General features: G+C 38.0%; 2 protein-coding genes and 2 pseudogenes across 2 annotated transcripts; all 4 read left to right on the top strand.

Annotated features, from left to right (window-relative positions):
- On the top strand, nucleotides 1-513 carry LOC130846493 (interferon alpha-2-like). The gene has a single exon (XM_057724774.1). The coding sequence runs from the start codon at nucleotides 1-3 to the stop codon at nucleotides 511-513; it is 513 nt and encodes a 170-aa protein (XP_057580757.1).
- Nucleotides 514-4,548: 4,035 nt separating this feature from the next.
- LOC130845385 (interferon alpha-1-like) lies at nucleotides 4,549-5,201 on the top strand. The gene has a single exon (XM_057722510.1). The coding sequence runs from the start codon at nucleotides 4,602-4,604 to the stop codon at nucleotides 5,181-5,183; it is 582 nt and encodes a 193-aa protein (XP_057578493.1). The 5' UTR covers nucleotides 4,549-4,601; the 3' UTR covers nucleotides 5,184-5,201.
- Nucleotides 5,202-9,703: 4,502 nt separating this feature from the next.
- LOC130844388 (interferon omega-2-like) lies at nucleotides 9,704-14,614 on the top strand (annotated as a pseudogene).
- Nucleotides 14,615-18,915: 4,301 nt separating this feature from the next.
- On the top strand, nucleotides 18,916-19,522 carry LOC130844387 (interferon alpha-1-like; annotated as a pseudogene).
- Nucleotides 19,523-20,312: the final 790 nt, after the last annotated feature.

Genomic DNA, 20,312 nt, shown 5'->3' with positions numbered 1-20,312 from the left:
ATGGCCCAGATGTATTTGCTAGTAGCAGGAGTGATGCTCTGCTCCATCCCTGCTTGCTGTCTTGGCTGCAACTTGCCTTGGATCCATTGCTGGAAAAGCAATGAAATCTTCGCACTTTTGAAACAGATGCAAAGGATCCGCACTCCGTCGTGCCTAAAGGACAGAGCCGACTTCAAATTTCCTTGGAAAAGAGAGAATATCACCCAAATCCACATGACTCAAGGCCTCTGTTACCACTCTCTGATGCTCCAGCAGATTTTCAACCTCTTCACCACGGAGGACAGCCGCGCTGCTTGGAACAGCACCCTCCTCGATAAACTACTCTCCAGCCTTGATCAGAGCCTGAAACAACTGGAGAAAATGGAAGGGGACAATCTAGATTGTCCCGATTTGGGACATGCTGCCCAGAAGTATTTCCGCGGAATCCATCTCTACCTGGAGGACAGGGAATACAGCCCCTGTGCCTGGGAGGTTGTCAGAGTGGAAATTAAAAGGTGCCTTTCCCTCATATAAGAATCCTCAAAGAAATGTCAACAAATAAAGAATATTTTTATACTCGTGACACTTTCTATTCAAATACATTAGTGTGTGCTTAGCACTCCAAAACAATCTTGACTTATGTTTCCTCACAAGCTGAAAAATGTCTGAAATAAAAATCGAGATTTAAAAAAAAATGTTTTGATAGAAGAACACAATCTCTTTTCTCCTATAAATAATTTCATAAAGTAATTTAAGAGCTCACTTTAACTTTTGGGAGAGGGTATTTGCTATTTTCAATGTATGAAGTTTCTTTCTTTATAGAAAGGTATTTCGTAAAGTATGGTGTTAGAGAGATTTCTGAGTTAGCTTAATGCCAGCTGCTGTAACAGGTAAACAGAAAGCTGTCAGGAATTTGATCATAATAGAGTTTATCTTTCCCTGGTATAAGAGCACAATGCAGGCATTCCTGATCAGATGGGTGTTCTGGTTTGGTCTCCTCAAAAGAGTGATTCAGGGACATGGGTAGCCCCTGTTTTGTGCATTTTTCCATCATCAACATGTGACTCCAAATTTGTCTGTAGTTCTTGAGTCTATTCCACTTGGTGGTAAAGGACGAAAGTCTGGTGGATCACATGGGAGTTTTTCAAGGGCCAGGACTATACAGGGCAAGAGCACTTCTGCTCACATTACATAACCTGGATTTATCCTCATGGGAATCTCATGGCAAAGAAGTTGGGAAATTATTGGATGATTAATAGATGAGGAGATAAGTTCAGTGCATAGGACCACTTTTCATTTTTACACTATTTGTCCTAATGAAGTTCTGGGTGGGGTGGAGGGGAACAAGGAATGTTCTTGCCTCCATGCACTTCATTAAAAAACAATCTAACCCACAGAGTAAGAGAAATATCATATGATATTGCTTATATACAGAATCTTAAAAAAATGATACAAAGACACGAGCTTGGGGGGGGTGAAGGGGAAGCTGGGAGGAAGTGAGAGAGTAGCAGATACATATATATACTACCAACTGTAAAATAGATAGTCAGTGGGAGGTTGCTGTATAACAAAGGGAGATCAACTCGATGATGGATGATGCCTTAGAGGGCCTGGACCGGAAGTGGGGGGGGGGGAGTCGAGGGAGGGAGGGAATATGGGATACGTGTATAAATACAACTGATTGACTTTGGTGTACCTCAAAAACTGGCACAAGAGTGTAAAGCAATTATATTCCAATTTAAAAAATGATACAAATTTACTGACAAAACAGAAACAGACTCACAGACTTACAGAAGGTACTTATGGTTACCGGGGGGAAGTGGGGGTGGGGAAAGGGATAACTGGGGAGTTTGGGATTGACATGTACACACTGCTATATTTGGGATGGATGGCCAACAGGGACCTACTGTGTAGCACAGGGAACTCTGCTCACTATTACGTGGCAACCTAGATGGGAGGGGAGTCTGAGAAGGAATGGATCCATGTGTGTGTGTGGTTGAATCACTTTGCTGTACATGTGAGGCTAGCACAGCATTGTTAATCAAATATGCTCCAGTATAAAATAAAATGTTTAAAAAAATCTCATCCTCTAGTTCTGCCTGAAAAGAAAGAAAACAGTCAAATTTGGATGTTTATTTTCAGACAGTGATATTATGATTTCATGTATTTTTATTGTTCACTTGCTGGAATAAAGAGAAGAAAATTAAACCAAACCAAACAAAACCACGATCAGACCCAAATTCTTATTCCAAAGCTTGGGGAAGATGACATGGGTGCCACTCAGAATTCACAGCATCGTGGGCTGTTTGAAAGAAGCATTCAAGTTGATGGCCAAAGGCATCGCCTATGAGGAAAATATCCACAGGTGTAGACACATTAGAAGTTGTTTCCTTATTACCTGAGGGAGCCAAGATGAGTATGATCAGACAGCTCCTTGCAAGTGCTTGAGGATGACTGAAGAAAAGGTGGAGAGCGACTCTTCCATTTGTGTCCAGGCTCGTGATTCTCATCCGGATCTTCTAAATATTGGAAATGCAGACTCGAAGAAAATATTCCTGCAAACCATCTTCAAAAAATATCTCACACAATATTCCATTCTAACTTCCCTTGTAGAACCATGAAGAATTTATAAAGTCTCTGTAGATTACTGTCCTCTCACATCATAGCTACCGAATATGTGTATATGACACCAGGCTAGTTCTTTTCTCTCCTGGCCTACTCGAAGGCAAATTAGAGACAAGGCCATCCTCCTGCATTCAATACAGTGCTAGGAAAAGGCTGAAAATTGTGCTGCTCTTATAATCCCCAGAACCATATGCACCTTAAAGGAAAGAGAATCCTAGTGCTTTTAGCAATAAACTCAGTAGACATGACTGATACCAGTAGGAGTAGAGTGAAAATATTAGCCATTGTCTGTTATAATCCCAGCAAATATGGTCGCGATGGAGCAAAATAGTTTGGTTATTCATAACTGCCTTCGAATAGGAGGAGAACATCTGAGAAATTGCTTTAGTTAAAATTACCAGTTGATCGATTACACTGGGCCTGGTGCTGAGGATATCACAGAGAGTAAGACAGAGTCCAGTTGCTAAAGAGCTGATGTGCCAAAGATGCTCACATACCTACTGTTTGAATTTCGGAACGTAGAGGCCTGAGGCAACATAAAATCCACTGTAAAATAAAAAGAATTCAGGATCAGAGATGAAAGTTAATCCTTCCCATGAAATAGTCAATTTTTATGCAGTTCTGAATTAATTACAAAGATGGTTTCCTTTTGTTTGAAAAGAATAGACTTGTATTGGGACCTTGGACAGTCTTTGGGAAATTTGAAATTTGAGGCAAAAATACAGAGAAAGACTCAAATCGGTGATGACTGCTAATCATGCATTCTCATTAGGGATGATACTGCTTCCATGGTTTCAGACATAGTTTTTAGGAGTAGGAGCAAATATTGCTATCACATGGTGTGTGGCGCTCCAAAACTCAACCTGATACCACAGAATCTTATTCCTTTGCATTCATTTCTTTGTCTTTGGGGTCTCTTGTGTATTATATACAAGAGAAGCATTGACACTGAGTTCACGGAAGCTAAACAAAGTGTATACAAATCAGTATTAGGACCTATGGTGACTTGATGGTTCATTGGAGGCCTTTCTCTCCATCATTTTCTTGATCTCAAAGTCATATTGTGAGAGGTAGCCTTTACTTACTTATGAGCAGCCATTGGCTGTCTTGTGGATGTTGCTTATGTTTGAGCCTCTGTGTGATTTGGGCTTGGGAAATGACGTACAAAGAGTAAATTGTATTTGTAAATGAAATACAAAAAATATTATATTTTATTATGTAATTCTACTAAAGTTGTTCAACACATCCATAATTATGGCCAGTGCTAAACAGAAAAAAATGTTTACAATATCTAGATGAATATCTAGCTGGCAGTGAAATTAAGAATTATTTTCTGATATGAAGCAAAATTGAAAGTTAAATACCCAAAAATAAATTTTAAAGAAATAATTTGTTTTTCAATGATTTTGAGCACCTTTGAATGATATTTAAGTATGTCTCTACATTAGTATTATTATTAAGTATTTATCTAAATTTTATTTGAATATGTAATGTGATACATTCTTACTTATATAAGTAAATATATTACATTAAAGTTACTCTGAAAACTTAGTTATAAAGTTAAATTAAAATTCAGTAGCTTTTACATTTAAATTAAACCTTAAAATTTTATATAATTCTTAAGCCTGCACTAAATAGAAAGATTAACATTTGCACTTTCTTTTTCAATGTATAAAGTAAAGATACACATGGAGTACAAAAATAGATACACAGTATATCTGTGTTATCAAAATTTCATAGTGGGGGTAAGTAGGAAAAAATATCTAGAATGGCTCTATGGGTAGAAGAGGCAATAATAGAAAAAAATGGTTGAGAAACGCTGCCCTAACCCACTTGGAGAGTGGAAAGTGAAAAGCAAAAACAGAAGTAGAAACTTACATTCAGAAAATGGAAAGGAAAGGGTTCCCTATTTAAGACACAGCCTGAAGGAAGGTCTTCAGAGAACCTAGAGAGCGGGGTTCACAGAGTCACCCACCTCTGCCAGGCCAGCAGCATCTATGAGGTCCCCAATGGCCCCACCCCTGTCCTCACTCCTGGCCCTGCTGCTGCTCAGCTGCAACTCCATCTGCTCTCTGGGCTGCGACCTGCCTCTGACCCACAGCCTGGCTAACAGGAGGGCCCTGATGCTCCTGCAACAAATGAGGAGAATCTCCACTTCCTCCTGCCTGCAGGACAGAAATGACTTTGGATTCCCCAAGGAGGCACTTGCTGGCAACCAGTTTCAGAAGGCTCAAGCCATCTCTGTCCTCCATGAGATGATCCAGCAGACCTTCCAGCTCTTCAGCACAGAGGACTCAGCTGCTGCTTGGAATGAGACCCTGCTGGACAAGTTCTGCACTGCACTTTATCAGCAGCTCACTGACCTGCAAGGCTGTCTGATGCAGGAGGAGGGGCTGGAAGGGACTCCTCTGCTGAAGGAGGACTCCACCCTGGCTGTGAGGAAATACTTCCACAGAATCACTCTCTATCTGCAAGAGAAGAAACACAGCCCTTGTGCCTGGGAGATCGTCAGAGCAGAAGTCATGAGATCCTTCTCTTCCTCGGCCAACTTGCAAGAAAGACTCAGGAGGAAGGAATGACACACACCTGGTTCAACACAGAAAGGATTCTCACTGACTAACAAGACCACCCTCCCACCTGTGCTGCCAGGTCAAAAGCTCTCCTTTCTGCTGTCATCATGCCCTGAACTGAATCAATTTCACAAATGTTTTCAGGAATATTAAGCAACATGATGTTCTCCTCTACAGGCACTAGTCCCTCACAGATGCCCATCCTGATATTTTTAAATATTTATTTATTTAACTATTTATAAAGATTTAAACTATTTTTTCATATAATATTATGTGCACATTTACACTGTAGTTTCAGAGAAAAAATACATTCTTTGTATTTAGTCAATTTATTATTTTCTTTGTTCATTAAATTTTTTTGCTATGGAAAACTTTGTGTATTTGTTTATTATTTTAAAAAAAAATTACATCTTGTACACACACACACACACACACACAATGTAATACAATTCAGTCATAAAAAAGGAATGAAATAATGCCATATGTAGCCACATGGGTGGACCTAGATATTATCATACTATGTGAAATAAGTCAGACAGAGAAAGACAAATATATGATATCCCTTATATGTGGAATTTAAAATACAATACAAATGAACTTATTTACCAAACAGAAACAGAGTCACAGACATGAAAAACAAACTCATGGTTACCATAGGGGAAAGGGGAGGAAGGATAAATTAGGAATTTGGGATTAGCAGATATAAACTACTACATATAAAATAGATAAACAACAAGGTCCTACTGCATAGCACAGGGTAGTATATACAATACCTTGTAATAAATCACAATGGAAAAGAATGTGAAAAAGAATATATATATGTAAAACTGAATCACCTTGCTGTATACCAGAAACTAACAAAACACTGTAAATCAACTATACTTCAATAAACAAGTGAACATGTCATCTGCAAAGAGTGACAATTTTACTTCTTCTTTTCCAATTTGTATTCCTTTTATTTCTTTTTCTTCTCTGATTGCTGTGGCTAAAACTTCCAAAACTATGTTGAATAATAGTGGTGAGAGTCGCCTATGAAACAACGGACAAAGGATTAACCTCCAAAATATACAAGCAGCTCATGAAGCTTAATACCAAAAAAGCAAATAACCCAATCCACAAATGGGCAGAACACCTAAATAGACATTTCTCCAAAGAAGACATACAGATGGCCAACACACACATGAAAAGATGCTCAACATCACTCATCATCAGAGAAATGCAAGTCAAAGCCACAATGAGGTATCACCTCACACCGATCAGAATGGCCATCATCACAAAATCTGGAAACAACAAATGTTGGAGAGGGTGTGGAGAAAAGGGAACTCTCCTGCACTGTTGGTGGGAATGTAAGTTGGTACAGCCACTATGGAAAACAATTTGGAGGTTCCTTAAAAAACTACAAATAGAACTACCATATGATCCAGTAATCCCACTCCTGGGCATATACCCAAAGAAAACCATAATCCCAAAAGAAACTTGTACCATAATGTTTATTGCAGCACTATTTACAATAGCCAGGACATGGAAGCAACCTAAATGCCCATCAACAAATGAATGGATACAGAAGATGTGGCATATATATACAATGGAATATTACTCAGCTATAAAAAGGGATGAGATGGAGCTGTATGTAATGAGGTGGATAGAACTACAATCTGTCATACAGAGTGAAGTAAGTCAGAAAGAGAAGGACAAATATTGTATGCTAACTCACATATACGGAATCTAAAAATGGTACTGATGAACTCAGTGACAAGAACAAGGATGCAGATACAGAGAATGGACTGGAGAACTTGAGGTATGGGAGGGGGCGGGGGGTGAAGGGGAAACTGAGATGAAGCAAGAGAGTAGCACAGACATATATATACTACCAACTGTAAAATAGATAGTCAGTGGGAAGTTATTGTATAACAATACAGGGAGTCCAACTTGAGGATGACAAAGGGAGTCCAACTTGAGGATGGAAAATGCCTTAGAGGACTAGGGCAGGGAGGGTGGGGGGGACTCGAGGTGGGGGGAAGTCAAGGAAGGGAGGGAATACGGGGATATGTGTATAAAAACAGATGATTGAACTTGGTGTACCCCCCAAAAAAATAAAATTAAAAAAAATAAAATAAAAAAATAAACAAGTGAACAAAAAAACTGAAAGTTAAAATGTTTAGCTTTGCTGAAAAATGAAAACAAATAACATATCTGATTGTAATCTGATTAAAGAATGGATAGTACAGCTCACTATCCATTACTATGTTAGTCAAGTTATAAGTAAAAAGAGACTTCCTTTTTATAAAAGCCAGGTTTTATGCTTCCCTCAGGACATAGAGGTGAACGTCACAAAATCATCTGTACTTTCTTGTGTCATTGATTTTTTAGAGAAAGCAACCAAAACCAATAATCACAGTTAACATGAGTTATATAAAGTTATACTGAGAAGAAGTAGAAAAAATATGAATTTCTCAGCAGTAGCTGGAGCAAGGTATGTCGGGAAATAAAAACAAAAGCAGTCGATATCCTCTACATTTGAGTGACCAATATCCAAGTGCCAATGGCCTTTCAAAAATGGAATTTTGAGTCTGTAATTTACGAGGAATTCCGTGAACTGGAAGCCAAGGAACAGATTAGTTATGTGTAAAGAGTGAACAGGATGAGAAAAGGACTTAAAATTGACTCATAGAAACTTCAGCTAGTAAAAGGAGAAAAGAGCCACCAGGGAAACTTATGGTAGAATGGCCATAAGTTAATAGGATAAAAGGGAACGGTGATAAGAGCCTATTTAAAAGACTAAAACTGCTTTCCAGACCTGTGTCATTCCAAACATGGGTTGAAACTGCTCAGTACATTGGGAAATAGATGTCATTGGTGATGTTGGTGAGAGCTGGTTTGGAGAATTTATCACCAGAAACCACACTAGAGGAAGGGTGAATAAGAGAAGTTAGTGACATTATATAGAAAATCACTGGGGAAATTTGCCTTCTGAAATGCAGGAGAGAAAGTGGGAACTAGAAACAATTGTGGAGTTTTTTTTCTTCATCGTTTTCTCTTTTTAAAGTATATTAATCTCTAGATAGATTTCACAGGTTTGGTATATTAGCAAATTATATTAATATGTTTAATATTTTATATATTTTAAATCATGACATTTAATTACAATGAAAATTATCATTCTTTTGATTACTAGGATATTGAATGTTGGTCAGCTGCTCTGTGGAGTGAAACCATCCACTACTTGGAGAAACAGATGAGAGGTGATTTGATGGAATTAATCAGCATAAACTATACTGGAGCAGGGGGAAGGGTGCTAAGAGAAGATTTCCCATTGTAACTTTTTCACCTGGGGAGTCACTTTATTTCTCTTACTCTCATCATAGTTATATTTACATTTGTTTTCCTTTTGCCTCAGTGCATTCAAGTGCAATGATAGCTTTCTAAGAAAGTTGAATGGAGAAGGAAAACAATGAAATATTGAACGTTATGGAAAATAATGGTACAGGACCTTTATGTTTCCATTTTACCTCCTTATTTTGGGACTAGCCTCAAGATAAAATAGAAAGTAATTAATTCAGAAGAGCAAGGCAACTGTTACCCAGAAAAAATACTAAATTAAAATGAACATATAAAAATTTAAAGATTCTGAAACTAGTAAGGCAAAAATGGCTAGTTTTCTCTAGCATCATGTACTAGCCTCACTGCCCTACATTTCCACTGTAAGGCAGAGAATGATGAGTGAAGAAGTTCAGTAGAAATGTACTGACTGAATAATCTGGGGACAGTTACTAAATACTTCAATAGAAGCTTCTAACAGTAGGTAAATCATCATTGAATTCTGTGGCCATCTCCGAAACTTAAGAACATAATAAGTATTCAACAGTTTAATGAATTAAACCCAATACAGAAATCAACATTCAGCAAAATAAAATTCATTTAAGGTAAGAGTGAAAAAAAAAAAAAGGATAACTTACCCAAACCCGTGCCCCCTGTGCATGTGTGTGTGCGCACACACACACACACAGTGCATAATGTTTGGCTTGTGCCATCTGAAAGTTATGGAAATATTTGACACCTGAGTACCCGGTGAAAAGAAGAGGGATTGTTGGCAGAAACACTGTTGGGTCTAAGGCAGTTGATTGTTTTGGGGGACAAAAGCAATTACCCTCCAGTAAAGATTTGCTAAAAGTTGAAAGTGTGATGAGCTGACTCAACTGCAGCCTGTTTAAAGAGCGAGTTAGTGACAAATCAACTGGTTTGCAAGGCAGAAATAGAGACACAGATGTAGAGAACAAACAAATGGACACCAAGTGGCAAGGGGGGGAAGGGATGAATTGGGAGATTGGGATGACCATATATACATTACTAATAAGAAAATAAATATCAAATTGTACACTTTAAATATATGCAGTTTACCGTATGTCAATTGTATCTCAATAAAAGTTCTAAAAAAAAAAAAAAAGTGAGTTAGTGAGAGTCAACTGGACGATGTGCGGCTGTGTGCTGTGTTGTGCATTGAGCCTGAAGGTGAGATTAAACATGTGCTAATGGGTGAGGGGAGGTGGTACCATGGAGGATAAACTTGATGGGGGGCTTGGAATTAGAACTGAAATGCTGGAGTGCAGCTAAAAAAATATAGAAACCAGTCAGGGATTTGGGGAACAATCTGAAGAGTCATTAGTAGGAAAATGTTGAAAAAGTGGAAAATGCCAACTGCATTTCTGGTCAGGAGGCCCTAGCGAAGCACTGCCACCTGGTCATACTGTCTGTGCACAAAATCTGAGGGTATTATTCATTAATAATTTTGTCTTGAGTAAGTAATATGAACCCTGGATAGCGATAAAATTATGAACAAGACACAGACCTTTCTCCTAAGGGAGCTACTTGTCAAACAGGTCTAGTAAATCCTTTCTTTTTTCTTTTTTTTTGGCCACCATGGGGCATGTGGGATTGAACCAGGGATTGAACTTGGGCCCTTGGTAACTGAGAGCGCGGAGTCTTAGCCACTGGACAGCCAGGGAGTTCCCAAGTAAATCCTTTCTTAAGAGGACAAATCCAGAGGACTGAGGCAGCTTGGCTGACAAATGAAATAAAGAAGGCAAAACCAGAGCCCAGGATCAGAGGTAAAATTTTGCTCTTAGCAAGGAGAACTATTTGCATCCTTTTGATTTTAACCAGGAGACATTTGAAAGCTTTGAATTTATTTACATTGAAACAGCTGAAGTTTTTCCAGCAAATTAAAGAGAAATAGTGAAAACAACAATCTAAATGACTGATGTCTTCTAATCTATTCTAATCTATTTAGAGCACACATAAAGGAAAGCAAAAAACAAAAAAAAGAATAAAGAGCATACAGGAAAATCCTGAATATGAAAAATTACAATATTATACTTAAAAGACATTTATAAAAGGACTTCAGAGAAACTAGAGGCCAAGAGTCACACAGGCGCACATCTCATCCAGGTTATCAGCATTCTGAAGATCCTCAATGCCCACCCTCCCTGTCTGATGGCCCACCTGCTGGTTAGCCGTACGTAGCAGCATCTGTTCCCTGGGCTATAACCTGTCTTAGAGACATGGATTGGTTCACAGGAAGACCTGATGCTTCTGAGAAAAATGAGAAGGATCTCCCAAATCTCCTGAGTGAAGGACATCTCTGGGAGATGGTGGATAGCATACAGTTTCAGAAGGCCCTGGCCACCTCTGTCCTCCACGAGATGCTCCAGCAGATCTTCAACCTCTTCCACACAGAGCACTCCTCTGCTGCCTGGGACACCACCCTCCCGGAGACGCTGCACTTTGCCGAGACCAGCTCAGCAACTTGGGGTGAATGTCGGGTACCACAAAGCATAAAGAAACACAAAGACAGACTTAAGAGAAAGATGGGAACGGGGGACTCAAGACCTCTAGGATCAACAGCCCCGCTGATTCATCCCGCATTGCTTTTACTGAGCTCTCGGCATTCAGAAAGTAAGATAGCATAAGGTTCCCACACTCCCAGTTACGTCCCACAATTAATGTTTTCTTTGAGGTAACCAAATTTCTCCTTGTACAAAAGGCCCACATGACTGGGGGCAGTGGTCCTTGCAAGAACAGCAGAAGAACAATCAGTGCGTGCACAAGCAGCATTCTAACTTGTGCTGACCCCGCATTCCTAAGTCTGCACCCCTCTCTCCTCCGCTGCACAAGCAGGACGTCCTGCCCCCAGTTGCTCAGCCCACGTACTTTAACTGTTTTTAGCCATATTTTCTGTTACATTCTCAAGGCTTCAGAAAAACATCTGAATGTTTTCCCACAGCACTGGACTTGATCAGCAGCTGGAGGACCTGGATACCTGCTTGGGGCAGGCGATGGGAGAGGAAGAATCTGCCCTGGGGATGGTGGGCCCTACACTGGCCTTGAAGAGGTGCTTCCAGGGAATCCATCTCTACCTGTAAGAGAAGAAATACAGCGACTGCGCCTGGGAAGTTGTCAGAATGGAAATCATGTGCTCATTCACTTCATATTCAAATTTGCAAGGAAGATTAAGAAGTAAGGTAAGGGACCTGGAGAGGATACTCTTTAACTAATACAAGTCACATTTCCATGTGTTCAGTCATTTTATAGAATCTTATTTCTCCTTTAGTCTTAGAATGTGTTGGGTTAAATTGTTCAAAATTGTGTTAAATGTTGTTCTTAGATGATTATCTCTAAGGGTAACATTCCTTGAGAGATACCTATAATGATGCTATGTATGTATTGGGGGAAATTCTGGTTTACCATTCAACATGTAACCAGCTTGACAGTCATCATTCCCCACCTCATATCAACAACAAAAATGCAGAACAAACTGAAAAACAACACCTCTTCTTAGATCCATCGGAGAATTGAGATCACAGTGCAAGCTGCTGCCCTTGTAACTGTGGAGAGAAGAGGATGCAGAGATCATGGCTTACTTGGAGCAGAAATTCAGGACAGAAACCACAGCAGAAACTAGTATTGGTAGGAACACTTCAACTGTAATTGAAGAATTCCTGGAGCATCCACATGGATGAGCTTGAGATTTTAAAACTGACTGCAGGATGTTCAGTCTTTGAGGGACCCACACATTTGTGAGTCTTACCTTCAGGACCTCACCAGGTTCTCACTGAGAAGATCAAAGAAAAACCTCCTGGTGCTTCTAGTGGAGGTAGGAAAAAGGAAATCCTTTTGAAGTACTCTCAGTGTTCTGCTCCCCTTAACAAAGGCCTGTCCTCAAGGAAAACTATTTTACCAGAGCCTAACCCACCTCAGGGAAGGAGAATACCCAACTCCAAATCCCTATAACTTTCCTGTCTCATAGGGACAGGAAATAGGGTGGTAAAAAATCTGAGAAGCACTTGTGAAGGTCGAAGCGCAGGAGCACAGACTCACTAAAACACCGAGACAAAATCATAGGGTTATATAAAACTTTGCCCTTCCCCATACGTACCATCACATCAACTGGGTTCCTATACTATACGGGATTAAAACTGAAAAGAACTGCAAACATCAGACTTCATTTAAGAACAAATCTCTAGGGAAATCCAAAGTCAAAAGGGGAGAAAAAAGCATGGACAAAAGAGGAAACGTTAGCCTCTGACATCTACAGCTAGAGCAAACAGTGAACATAGGCCATGTCCTAGCAAGATAAATGCAAAACCTCATTCTAAAGGTCAATTTACTTCAGTTTCTTTTACCCAGTACATCATGTTCAGCTTTCCACAAAAACTTAAAAGGCACACTAAAAGACAAAAGCCACAGTTTGAGGAGACAAAGCAAGCATCAGAAGTAGACTCAAATATGGCAGAGGTTTCGGAATTATCCAACCAGGAATTTAAAATAACTGCAATTAATATGCTGAGAGTGCCAATGTATTCATATACTCATTCATTTATTCATTCATCTACTTTATCTATGTCATACTATGTATCGTAGTTAAAATAGTTTTGTTCATATAATACCATGTTTATCTGTATAATGTATCAAAATATAACAACAATGTATACTTTTTTGGTGAAATTGTTTTCTTGTTTGATTTATGAAATTCTGATGATTTCTTGGAATTGTTTATTTTTGGAAAAAATAGCATAAATGTGCAACTTATATTGAAGAATGGATAATGAATTCAAATTATTCATTTTTTTCCAGTGGGTTATAATTTGAAACTGCATATTTCTATGCCACGTTATGTAGTTATTCTGGGGATATAGAGGAAAATAAAGCAATTGCAAAAATATATTCTCTTGGAAACTTCAATTTTGAAGAGAAAGAGATATAAAACATTTATCATGCTTAATGAATTTCAATTTTGTATCATCTTACATGAGAAGTAAAAGACAAAGGATTCTTTCACCAGAAGCTTGAAAGAGGAATATCAAGAAGGAGGAAAAAGTTGATGTATTCTATAAGTGCCTGAGAAATATCTAAAGACAGACATCCCACTGGTAGACGAATCTGCCAATCTGGAATCTCCGACAATGTACATTGTTGTTATTAATTTGCAATTGTTTGTTGCAAATTTGCAAATCAGGGCATGATAATTGATGTGTTTACTCATGAACGTAAATGTGTAGAATAAGTATAGAATCAGAAGATGACCTAAAGCTTATGAAGGTGTTTAACTTTGAAGGCTAAATGACAAGGAAAGGCTACAAAGAACACAGAGATGGAGCAGCCAATTCAGTCAGGAGACAACTAGGGAAGAATGATCTTCAGATAGTACTGAAGAAGAAAACAAAGGGTTTGAAATTGAGCAGTACATTTAGGGAAGGATAGGGCTAAACTACCCAGTGGATCTGGAAACATAGATGCTTTTGGTGACTTTAGTAAGATCTGGTTTGGCAGAAAAGTAGGTCAGAAACCAGACTGGTGTAGCGCGAAGGATGAATAATGGTAGTGTGGTAAATTGTTTCCTCCCTCTTCTTACCAAGATCTGTCTTGCTAGAGTTCTATAATTTACTAAACCTTTTAAACAAATTCTTGCTTTCTTTTATTTTCTTTATAGATTTTCTATTTCCTCGGTTTTTGGTATTCTCCTTATTGTTTCCTTCTATTTATTTTATGTTTCATTTTTCTTGTGACTCTGTTCCTTTCTTAATTTCCTACCTTCTCTTGGATTAATAGACCTTTTTTATATGATTCTATTTTCTGTTTTATCTCCATTATCGGCTTAATAGCTATTCTTTTCTGTTTCAATTTTAGTTTTCTGTATACTGTTTACCATATATTATTTCAAGTTATCAAACTCTACCTTTTGTGGAGCTTCCCATATATTGTGAGACTCTTTAGTATGCTTCATTTGTCACCATTCTATCCTAGGCTACTGTGCCATGTCCGTTACTGCTACATGTGTTTTGAACTGCTGGATACATTTTTATTATTTTTGTATTAAACTCTCTAACACTTTTTCTTATTTTGTGTAGCTCAAAGTTTCCACCTGGTATCATTTTCTCCTTTGAAGAATGTCCTTTAATAATTCTTATAGGACAGGTCTGATCATGATGAGTTCTCTCAGCTTCTGTTTCACTGAAAAAGTCTTTATTTTGCTTTCAGTTGGAAGGATATGTTTTCTGGGTGTAAAATTCCAGGTTAACAGGGTTGGGTTTTTTTTTCCCCTTCTGCCTTTAAATATGCCTTTTAGTTGACATTTACCTTGCATAATTTCTGATAAGCTATCCAAAAGTATTCTTATTTTTCTTTCTTTGTATGTAATGTGCTTTTGATATGTAACTGCTTTAAAGTTTTTTTCTTTATTACTTGTTGTCAGCAATTTTATAGTGATGTGCTCTGCTGTGGCTCTGTGTGTGCGTGTGCATGTGCGTGCGTGTGTGTGTGTGTGCACTGCTGGGGATACACTGAACTTCTTGGATCCATACATTTGTTGTTTTAATCTAAGTAAAAAGATTATCTGTCATTATTTCTTCCAATATTTTGGTTGACTCCTCATTCTTTTCCTCGGGCATCCCAAGTATCTGAAGCTCTTGTCTCATTCCGTGCTTCGTTTTGGACAGATTCTACTGTTGTGTCTTTTAGGTTACTGATTGTTACATCTATACTTGAATTTTCATTTCAGTTATGTTTTTCATCTTTAAAAGTTCATATTCGTTTTTATTTACATGTTCCATTTCTTTACTTCTCTATACTTCCAGGAAGAGGGTCAAGATAATTGAGTTCAACGAGATATTTTTCTTTGTCTCAGCATCACAGCTAGTTTTCTAGATGTTAATGGTAGTAGGACATGTTCAAGCCTTCTTATACATCGCGAGTGGAACTTGAACTGTCCTAATTCCTTTTAACAAATCTAATTTTATGTCATTCTGTATTCCATCAGGATTTTATTTTCATCTATCACATGGCATAAGAGTTTACATTGATTTCTTCTTAGATTGCCAGGTAATCATTCTAGAATCATTTTATTGAAAGTTAATTCCACCATTTGGACATCAGATACATCCTTTATCCTAAATCTAATTGTTATTGATAATATAACAGTTTTAGAATTTATGTGTTTTAGTAATCTGGCTACCTAATTTTTCCCTTTGTTACATTACCTTCTCTGTTATTATAAAATACTTCTTCTTGTGTAAAGAGTGATATGCCAAGCCTTCTATTCTATTGCTTCCTTTCTTTCTGATTAAGATTTGATTTATAGTCTGGCAATGACTTCAGGAAACTTACAAGCTCTTAAGGGATTAGTAAGTAGTCAATTTGCAACGAATATAATAGTCAGAGACACTTCCTTCTTAAGATGAAAAAATTAAACTGAAAATTTCTCTACCCCAGTATCCAAAATAAGAGCAAAATTAGGTGAAAGCCAACAAAAAAACACGATAGCATCCAACAATAAAATACAGAGAACAAGAACGTGTGTAATTTTGGCATGAAATGTTATGAGGACTTCAAAATATAAAACTTAAGTAATAATTTAGGATGTGATATAGGATTATGCATCGCATCTAGATTCCGTTAGGAATCGAGATGTTTGGCTTTAAGGAATTCATTTAACCTCTCTGACCATCAGTTTTCCCAGATGTAAAGTAGGGTGGAAATATTCCTAGGGTTGTTTTGAGTATTAAACAAAACAAGAATATTTAAAAGCATTTAGCAGAGTATCTTCTACGGAGTGAGAGCTTAACAAATGGTAGCTCGTATGTTTTCCTATAGATCTACGTGAGAGTAGTGCCATCTCTTACCCCCTCTCTGTTACTGACTGCGTAATGCTGACAGTCTAAACAGCATATTTAGGAAGTGTCCTGAAGAAGTTAGACACACTTAATATTAGGGATAAGTCTGATGTATGTACAATCAAAAAATGATGGCCTGTAAATATCTGGTACAGAGATTAGTCTCCTAAAGGAAAGTTGAAAAACTATATTTATTCGAATAATATATAGTATATAATGTATGATGGCATGTATTATTGTATAGAACATATTAAAAATATATATGATATTTATTTGCTGATTCTGATACTTGGTACACTTCCCCTTTCCTCCCTGCTTTCCTGGATCCCATTCTTTCACTCCCATATCATAATCGTTTCCTTCCTCCCAGGGAAGAAATGCCCAGTGCTCTCCTCACTCACTCTGCATTAACCTGTAATGCCCATTCATACAGCTGCTTCCTATTCACTTGTGGTTTCTGTCAATTTTCCTTGAGTACGAAACCACCAATTGAAAGCAAAAGTTGTGAGAAAGTTCTAGGTTTCTCAGAAACTCCTATATGAGAGGACTTTTTCTTTTCCTTTTCTCCTGGTGAATATTTTTGGAAGTGAGTGAATGTCCCTGTTACAATGATGTAACAGTAGCTGTAACCAAAAGGAAATAGAAAGCAGGATCCATTTTACTCTGTGGACTGTTAAAATATTCATGAGGGAGGAGTGCCCCCTATTGGCCAAGATGGACAATGACAGCAACCGATCTGAAGACCTGGCTTCTAAAATCTTGTTCCTCTAGCAGGAGATGTTTCTTCAGAGCTAAAGACAATTTTCTTGGAAAGAATTGTTTCCAATAGTCTAAGAAGCCTGCTTCCTTAGCTTTTAAATATATATTTTTGATAATGGATCTTTTTTTAAAATTAATTTTTATTGGGGTAGAGTTGATTTACAATGTTGCATTAGTTTTTGCTGTACAGCAAAGTGAATCAGTTATACATATACATATAGCCACTGTTTTTTAGATTCTGTTCCCATATAAGTCATTATAGAGTATTGAGTGGAGTTCCCTGTGCTATACTGTAGGTTCTTATTAGTTATCTATTTTATATATAGTAGTGTGTATACGTCAATCCCAATCTCCTAATTTATCCCTAAACCCCCTTTCCCTTGGTAACCATAAGTTTGATTTCTATATCTGTGACTCTACTTCTGTTTTGTAAATAGGTTAATTTGTATCATTTTTTAGATTCCACATATAAGCAGTAACTATTTTTTCAAATATACTTTTTTCTTTTGTTAAAGAGTGGTTAGGTTCACAGCCAAGTTGAGCAGAAGGTACTGAGACTTCCCATAGATTCCCTGCTCCTGTATATGCACTGTCACCCCCCATTATCGACACTCCTCACCAGATGGAACGTCTGTTAAGAACTGCTTTCAAGAGTGTGAAAATTAGTTCTTGGGGGTGTGAACACATCTTAGACATTACAATGGTCTGGGGCGCTCGAAAGTTCAACCTTGTCTAACAAAACCCTTATGTTAGGATTTCTTTTCTCTCACTGGGTTTTCTTGTGTATCATGCAAGAAGTACTGACACTGAACTAATGGGGGATACACAAAAGGTATGCAAGATCAGGGCCACAAACCTACAGCTAACCTATAGCTGTGACTGGAGGACTTACTCTCCATCCTTTCCTGTATCTCAGTCACATGGTGAGAGGTGAGCTCTGCATACTTCTTGCTGCCATTAGCTGTCCTGTGGACGTTGCTTATATTTAATCCTTCTGAGTGTGATGTGGGCCTTGGGAGTGAAATACAAATAGTTTCTATTCAATGATTTAATTCTACTAAAGTTATTCAACACATCAATCATTATGTCCAGTGCTAAACAGATAAAAAATGTTGACAGTATCTTGATGAATATTTAGCTGCTGGTGAAGTTCATTATTTTCTCATGTGAGGCAAGTAAATGTTAAGTACTGAAATAAATTAAAAAAAATTAAATTTTCAATTACTTTTAACAGTTTTAAATAATTTAAAATATTTCATTACATTAAAATTACTATGTATTTTTAGAAACTAACTTGCATATGTAATATTCTATATTACAATTTATATAATTAAACAAATTTATGTCACTCAACAAATTTAGTTACAAAGTTGTGTCAATAGATATTAAATTTAACTTGTAGCTTAACATTTTTATTTAGTCACTCTTAACCCTGCATTGAATAAAAAGTAAACTTTGCACTTTCTTTTCCTATGTACATAGTAGAGATACACATGGAGTACGTAAATAGATACACAGTATACCTGTGTTATAAAAATTTCATGGTGGGGGGAAGTAGGAAAAATATCTAGAAAGGCTCTGTGGGTAGGAGAAGTGGCAATAATGGAAAAAAATGGTTGAGAAACGCTGCCCTAACCCACTTGGAGAGTGGAAAGTGAAAAGCAAAAGCAGAAGTAGAAATTTACATTCAGAAAATGGAAACGCAGGGGTTCCCTATTTAAGACACAGGCCTGAAGGAAGGTCTTCAGAGAACCTAGAGAGCGGGGTTCACAGAGTCACCCACCTCTGCCAGGCCAGCAGCATCTATGAGGTCCCCAATGGCCCCACCCCTGTCCTCACTCCTGGCCCTGCTGCTGCTCAGCTGCAACTCCATCTGCTCTCTGGGCTGCGACCTGCCTCTGACCCACAGCCTGGCTAACAGGAGGGCCCTGATGCTCCTGCAACAAATGAGGAGAATCTCTATTTCCTCCTGCCTGCAGGACAGAAATGACTTTGGATTCCCCAAGGAGGCACTTGCTGGCAACCAGTTTCAGAAGGCTCAAGCCATCTCTGTCCTCCATGAGATGATCCAGAAGACCTTCCAGCTCTTCAGCACAGAGGACTCAGCTGCTGCTTGGAATGAGACCCTGCTGGACAAGTTCTGCACTGCACTTTATCAGCAGCTCACTGACCTGCAAGGCTGTCTGATGCAGGAGGAGGGGCTGGAAGGGACTCCTCTGCTGAAGGAGGACTCCATCCTGGCTGTGAGGAAATACTTCCACAGAATCACTCTCTATCTGCAAGAGAAGAAACACAGCCCTTGTGCCTGGGAGATTGTCAGAGCAGAAGTCATGAGATCCTTCTCTTCCTCGGCCAACTTGCAAGAAAGACTCAGGAGGAAGGAATGACACACACCTGGTTCAACACAGAAAGGATTCTCACTGACTAACAAGACCACCCTTCCACCTGTGCTGCCAGGTCAAAGGCTCTCCTTTCTGCTGTCATCATGCCCTGAACTGAATCAATTTCGCAAATGTTTTCAGGAATATTAAGCAACATGATGTTCTCCTCTACAGGCACTAGTCCCTCACAGATGCCCATGCTGATCTATTTATTTATATACTTATTTATCTATTATTTATTTATTTATCTATTTCAATATTTACTTATTTAACTATTTATAAGATTTAAAGTATTTTTATTTATATAATATTTTGTGTACCTTTACATTGTATAGTATACTAAAATATGTTCTTTACAGTCAGTTTATTTTGTTTTGTTCATTAAATTTTTATTATAGAAAACTTCTTGTATTTGTTTTTCTTTAAGAAGAAACATCAAGCCTGATTATGCAACTTGATTAAAGAATGGATGTCACGATTCATTTACCCATCACATCATATTCAAATTAAAAGTAACAACTGACTTTCTCTAAGCCATGTTGGATGTTGCCCTCAGGATATAAAAGTGAACACAACACATACAGCTCCTGCTCTCTTGTATCTTTGATTTTTGAAGGAAAGGAAATCTAAAAATAATAATCATACTTAATGCTATAATGAGAAGAAGGAAAAACAAATGAATTCTCTCACCAGAAGCAAGAGTGGAGAACATCAGTAAATAAAAATGAAAGCAGTAGATGTCCTCTCCAGTTGACTGGAAGACATTTAAGTGCAAATGTCATTTGTAAGTTGAATATGTGAATTTATAATTTTAAAAAAATCCTGTAGCTGGA

Source organism: Hippopotamus amphibius, chromosome 2 (genome assembly GCF_030028045.1).
Source record: "Hippopotamus amphibius kiboko isolate mHipAmp2 chromosome 2, mHipAmp2.hap2, whole genome shotgun sequence".
In the NCBI taxonomy this organism is placed as follows: Eukaryota; Metazoa; Chordata; class Mammalia; order Artiodactyla; family Hippopotamidae; genus Hippopotamus; species Hippopotamus amphibius.
The sequence above is the reverse complement of the archived record's forward strand: the minus strand, read 5'-3'. Positions and strand labels throughout refer to the sequence as shown.

Excerpts from the sequence above, each read along its gene's own strand:
- LOC130846493 (XM_057724774.1), top strand. The coding sequence starts at position 1 with ATGGCCCAGATGTATTTGCTAGTAGCAGGAGTGATGCTCTGCTCCATC.
- LOC130845385 (XM_057722510.1), top strand. The coding sequence starts at position 4,602 with ATGAGGTCCCCAATGGCCCCACCCCTGTCCTCACTCCTGGCCCTGCTG.